Here is a 6,347-nt window from a genome sequence, read left to right as displayed (position 1 = left end):
AAACCAAAATTTCAAAAGAAGAAATTTATTCCGTAAATATTAATTACCAAAAATTCAGTTAGAAAGAGTTCTTAACTTCATATTAATTGATAAATCATTAAAAAATTTACTATCAGCATGAAGTAGTGCCTTATCACTCACGTTATAAATTCATATCTATCATATATTTAATTATTATGTAAAAAATAAATAAAATTAACTTATTTGTAATTAATAATATTATATATACAATTAAATGTGCAAATCTAACAAAAAAAAAAGGCCTTTCTTTTAGTGGAATCTCATCCCATGCTTGAGCGCTAAGGTTTGACCTATAGCCTTGTGGGTGAGCTTCAATGAATTTTTTATGGGCTTAAGAGGAGCAATCCTACATCAAAATTTTAAGAAAAAAGTATGGTGCATTTAATAGACAATGCCCCAAGCCATCATCACAAGCAAACCATGGGTTGGGTATGGACGGCATAGACTCCAGGGGCCTTAAAATTTTGAAGAACATAAATGCTGACGTGGCAGTGAAATAGCCACAATAAATCGGGCAAATAGTGATGAAATACCTTGAAAATTAGAGCAATGAGATTTCCATACCACATTTTGACACCTTACCCTTGTACCTTGTTCCAACTTTTTTGTACCCTGGTTCAATGACCTAGATTTCATTATAAATATTCAATTATCCAAATTTGGACTTAGCATTTTCCTAGTTATTTGGTTATTTTGCAAAAGTGTTAAAAATAGTAGGGTGGAATGTAGGAAACCTTTCTTATACACATAAAGCCTGTATAGGCAAAGTTATAAATGACTCTCAGCTAGAAATAAGGAAACAACATGCTACTCATTAGAAAATAACACCCCACTACCACTACTTACGTGGAGAGACTAAGGACCAGCACCTCATTAACCATTTCTTGGAGGCTAGGGCAAATGAAACATACCACTAAGGTAAAATAAAATAAATAAATTTAAAATAAATGTGTAAAATATTGCAACACCTAAAAAAGATAAAATAAAATAAATTTAAAACACATACCAACACGTTTCACAAAAATTAGAACTCGCAAACAGTTGTTAAACATATATTAGATCCTTGACATGATTGATACGCTTCCGAGGAGAGCTGCCTTGTCCATTAGCAACAAAGAAATATTAATCCTTTTTCAAATTCTAACAAAGAATGTATGTAGGCTGTATAACATTTTTAAGGACTAGGCATAACGAACCAAACTTTTTTTGCTACTGATTCCCAAGATATTACCTAAAAACATGCAGACACAAAAATTCCAGACATGAGCTAAATCAATTAATCAAGCAAAAAGGGATGATTGAAAGAGAAAATGATGCAGTCCCTTTTCAGACTTGATCAGTAACCTTCATGTGGTTGAGCAAGTGACAATGGTGTTGGCATGGCTATTGAAGACTTTGGGCATCGTAACTTTTAGCAAAAGTTTTAAATATAGTATGCAAGGTTACGAAGGAGACAGAAAAAAAACTTATGTAAATGACATGGTATTGATCTTCAATCTCATCTCAAAATAGAATGAGATAGATTCAAATATAGGACCCATTCTTTGCGGAGTCAGGAAGCATAATATAATGAATGATAGGAGTTCCAGATTTTGACATTCGTCACTAAGCCAACACCATTCATAAGCAGGTTTGTTTTATTATTGAAAAGAAACATGAGAGGCAGAGCGTAGGCACCAGTACAAAAAAGACTTATGAGCATAATACTTGATGTAGATGCTATAAAAAAATGTGATGGTGGCAGCAATTAGCTTCCCAGCTTCAGGCTTTGTTGGGAAAAGTTGAGATGCTATCAACTTCATATGTTCAAAAATTCGACAAATAATTATAAAAACAAGTCCTCTCTCACCAAGGAAAATACTCTCAAAAATTCCACTTTTGCTGCCTGTATCAGCCAAAAATAAAATCAAGCTGACGAGAGTTAAATAGAAACATGGATTCAAACAACACAAGTAATAATTACCTGATATGCATCTCCATGCTCATGGTCATCATTTGGCTTTTTCCATACCTAGAGTGATTAAAGTGAATCAATTTTCAGTTTAAGATAAACTTGAAGCACCATAATAGGTCACATGCAAAGCCGTAGTCATTTTCTCTTCAATTACAAGAAACAAGTCAACAAAAAAAAAAAAAAAGTTAATCCCCAAGTCTGAATTCTCACCCTTCTCTAGAAAAACAGAGGATATGAAGACAATGAGAATTGAGACTCAAAGTTTTGCTGATTCAAGTGGTACCAGGAGGTGTGACGGCACCAATTAAGGCCACCACACTGTCTCCTTCTTTCACTATTTTCACTGCCTTACCACACTGCCTTACTAATGTAGAAAGGAAAAAGTTATGTGTTCATCCACCAGCAATTCACTCTATCAAACAAGACCCAAACAGATATGGAGCAGAGGAATTAAATTTCAATAAGCTAAAGTGGGATAAAGGGCATTTCAAGTAAAGGATAATAGTGCAATAAGTGACTCTTCAAAATGAGCAATAAATACAAGAATTTACCAACTGCATAGTAAACTACATCGAATTTCTCTGCCAATCTTCAAACTTCTCCTTAGTGTAGTCAATCATCAAATCAGTTCCCAAGCTCTTCATTAGCTCAAGTTTTCTTGTACTTGAAGTAGCAGTGCGACTCTTGAGGCACCAAACACTTGTTTTGCATGGCTCAAGCCATAAAAAAGGAGGAAAAATGGAATTATTGTTTCTATATCGTATTCATTTGCCTTATCCTAATTATTTAGGGGGCAACAGTAGCACAAATTTTGTTCTGTTTGCTCTACTGAGAGCCCCTATCTCAATTTTTAACAACTAATAAATAGAGGAACCCCATCTAACTGCAACAGGAGTTTCATATTTTAAGTACAAAAGATTTTTTTTCCATTGTAGGCCATGAATGGATAACATTTAAAATGGAAAATAAATAATTAGGAACTGAAATTCAAATGCCTAGATAACAAGGCTTCCAACTCCACCAACACCACCCAAAACAAGAATCGATTTACCAACAGAAAATCCAGTCCTTTCGAGACCATCATAGGCTGTCTCAATTGTAAGAGGAAGTCCAGCAGCTTGAACAAAATCCAAATTCTTTGGCTTTAGAGCCAACAGTTTCTCTTCAATAGTAGTGCATTTTGCAAATGAGCTAAACTGTTTAGGCCCATCCAATTTCTCATTTATGTTTCCATGTAACTTCAAATAGAGTAAATAGAAAGGGATCATGTAGAAACCCTCAAGTAATTACATATTTCTTCTTTAACATGAATTTCAGAATTCTATATATTGGTTACCAATAGTCCATGCAAGAACACACCTTCTTCAAAGTGATGAAAACGTTTCCAATCTCTGATGGCAATCTTCCTTTTAAAAACCTTTGAAACAAGCTTAATTGCATTGTACTTCATGGGATGTCATATTTGGTGTCAAGACTTTGTCATGCTAAAAGAAAATGGACGTGGAGGGTAACAATTTGGAAGGGATGAAGAGGTCAAAGATAAGCATAATTTTTTTTTCCTCCGAAATTTCTTGTTCTCTTGTTTAGGATTCTTTAAGGGTAGGGCAGTTTGTCTTTTCCATATTTCATTACTTGAGGACAAGGGTGATGGTTAAGCTTCTCTTTGTTGAGCCCTTTTGTTCTTTTTTTTCTTCTTTTTGAGGGTAGAATTTTCTCAATTTCTTTTGTGTTTTCAAATATGTTTTAGAAGTAAATTTTATGGATAATATTTTATTTTAATCATTCTTTATTGTATAATTATTTTTTAAAACAATTCTCATCAAATAACAAAAAAAAAAAGAGTAAAAATAATTAAAATATGTTAAAAACAAACAAAGACCTTCTGACCATGGATTCCTTGTTTGCTTCACTCCATGCCTAACAGTTTCCTCTTTCTTAGTGACACCGTAATCACCTTCATTCTGCACAATCACATACACCTTATCGCCTCTATGAATCCGAATGACCGGCCCTGGAAAGCTTTCATTCACAGTCAGCATGCTCTTTGTGCTGCACAACCTTGTGAAATTGGACTTCTTTAGCTACAGGAGATAAAAAAGAGAGGCAATATACAATGTGACTAACAAAAAAGACCCTGGATTCTGACAAAAACAGGCAAGTGTCAAGGTAATACTCACAACAAAGTCATAAAAAGAGACTTCCAAAGCATATTCAAGGGACAAGTAGCTACTTTCATTATTAGAACAATTCAATTAGTAGTTGTTTCATTACAAGTATCTATATACACATGCAAAAAATCAAAAATAAAAAAGGCCACGTTATGTGAGAATCCACATATTTTGAGGAACAAAAGCTCACCAACTGACCAAATTACTAAAGGAGAAAGCATCGACAAAAGAAAAATGGATACAAGAGAGCTACTCACCATAACTGTGAATAATGAAATATTCACTAGAAGTGCAGAAGGGGGTGTTTTATTTTATTTTATTTTTCCATCATATGGACAGATAACATCATATGCAGGAACAGGTCTAAAGAGAGCATTGGGCAACTCAGCAGAAACCACACTTAATAAACTCATTTGGATCAAGTATTAATGATTAAAATCATTTAAATACATATCTTTACATTATCCTAGAACATTTTCATTTAAATGCATTGTCATCATAACTTATAAGATGAATGCATTACTCCCAAATCAACCCATCTAATTCTCAATTCATCATAACCGAGGAACTGTCTCATTGAAGTCATGTGTTGCTTAAGCACCAGTTTTAATAATTTATCATCCCATAAAGCAACCAAAAGTTTATGTTTAACTTAACACCCACCAAAGAGGAAATAAAAATTTCCAAAACCTAACAAGTCAAAATATGTGCATAAATACATACATTTTAAGCATGTGTGATGAAATAGATAACACTATTCCCCAAGATTAACATAAGAACAATAGAATAACAGATGCAAATATATTTTGATTAATTCATAATACAAATAAGAGGCCTTAATACATACTTCTTAAGCCATTGGCGTCCGATTCTTTTAAGTTTTGCAGTGATAATATCCTCAACAAACAACCCAAACATAACCAATCTAAACTCCACCTGCCAAGATACCATGATTTTCAATTATTATATGAGCAGAAACATTAGAAGAGTTGGACATTCCATAAAAATTGGTCCAGCCTATCATCTTTTCGACAGCAGAATATGTAGGCATGACACAATCCGAGATAGATAAAGTATGAAAACCAAATTTTAGATTTAAGTATACCGTATAGGTTGAAGCACTATCCCCAGGGAAGACAAAACCACCATCTATAGACCTGATATCATTAACAAAGATACACAGCCCCAAATTCGCAACGACCTTCATCAAAACACATTCTTCTCAATCCCTTAAATGCTTTGAAATCACGATAACAAATAAAAAACGCAAAGATAATGCCCAATCTCCCGACCTTGTCTAAGAAGAGACTTTCAAGCTCTCCTTTGATGGCTTCACTGAGAGGAAGGTCCAGAAGATGAGGCGACAATCGGAGTGTGTGCTCAATCAAGCTAAGGAAGAACATCTAAAACTAGAAAACGTAAATTTCAAACCGAAAATCAATGGCAGAGGCTGATTATTAAAGGAAATTGAACAAATTAACATACAAAAAATAACAAATTGTCTTCTCTAACTTGTTTTCGCATCTGTAGAACCCTCTTCAGTGAGCTTCTGGTTGATCTAGGGTTTTAATCTCCGATCGGTCACCGTTTCCGGCAATAGGAATATTTCAATTCCCGCCACACCGGTGAGGTTTGCGACTCGTCAATTATGAGAGGAGAGAGGAAACCAAAGTTGGGGGACGGTGGGAGAGCGAGAAGAGCCGAGTCTAAGACAGAAATTATTTCAATAATGTGAAAAAAAAAAAAAAAAAAAAAAGGAGAATTGTGTTTTGCCGGGCTCAAAAATTAATATTTGGTCCATATATCATTCATATTTAAGCTTAAGACCCAAACAAAGTATGAAAATTAAGATGAAAGATATTATCTTTCATTAATTTCTAAAATATCCTTAACCCTGCCTACAAATGAGTGTGAATTTCAATTTTTTATGTTTTTTTTTTCCCTTTTCTATTCCCTTAGTATTACTCATTTCTAACTTTTTTTTTTTTTTTCTTCCAATATATATTTCTATTTTATGTCAAATAAAAAGCAATAATGTTTTTTTATTTTTCATTTTTAAAGATATTGAATCTTTTTGCTCTTATTAAAAGCAATGATAAAAATTTTGGGATTTTTCATCTAAATATTTTTTATCTTTTTATATTTATCTTTTAGTTTAATTTTCATTTTTTATTTTAAATTTATATTACCTTTCATTTATATTT

The 6,347-nt window shown here is 33.2% G+C and overlaps 1 protein-coding gene across 10 annotated transcripts; it reads right to left on the bottom strand.

Annotated features, from left to right (window-relative positions):
- Nucleotides 1–1,487: 1,487 nt before the first annotated feature.
- Nucleotides 1,488–5,861, bottom strand: LOC117931133 (DNA-directed RNA polymerase III subunit RPC8-like). Of its 10 annotated transcripts, none has more exons than XM_034852034.1 (7): nt 5,629–5,861; nt 5,436–5,552; nt 5,249–5,344; nt 4,991–5,079; nt 3,863–4,033; nt 1,985–2,032; nt 1,488–1,932 (listed from the first exon to the last, which is right to left on the bottom strand). In XM_034852034.1, the coding sequence occupies exons 2-7, from the start codon at nt 5,544–5,546 to the stop codon at nt 1,662–1,664; spliced, it is 786 nt and encodes a 261-aa protein (XP_034707925.1). In that variant the 5' UTR covers nt 5,547–5,552; nt 5,629–5,861; the 3' UTR covers nt 1,488–1,661. The 10 variants fall into 10 exon arrangements, with proteins under 10 accessions (XP_034707925.1, XP_034707919.1, XP_034707920.1 ...); XM_034852028.1 differs by having other exon boundaries at nt 5,436–5,546; XM_034852029.1 differs by having other exon boundaries at nt 3,863–4,024; nt 5,436–5,546.
- Nucleotides 5,862–6,347: the final 486 nt, after the last annotated feature.

The sequence above is a fragment of the Vitis riparia genome, chromosome 14 (genome assembly GCF_004353265.1).
Source record: "Vitis riparia cultivar Riparia Gloire de Montpellier isolate 1030 chromosome 14, EGFV_Vit.rip_1.0, whole genome shotgun sequence".
Lineage (NCBI taxonomy): Eukaryota > Viridiplantae > Streptophyta > Magnoliopsida > Vitales > Vitaceae > Vitis > Vitis riparia.
The sequence above is the reverse complement of the archived record's forward strand: the minus strand, read 5'-3'. Positions and strand labels throughout refer to the sequence as shown.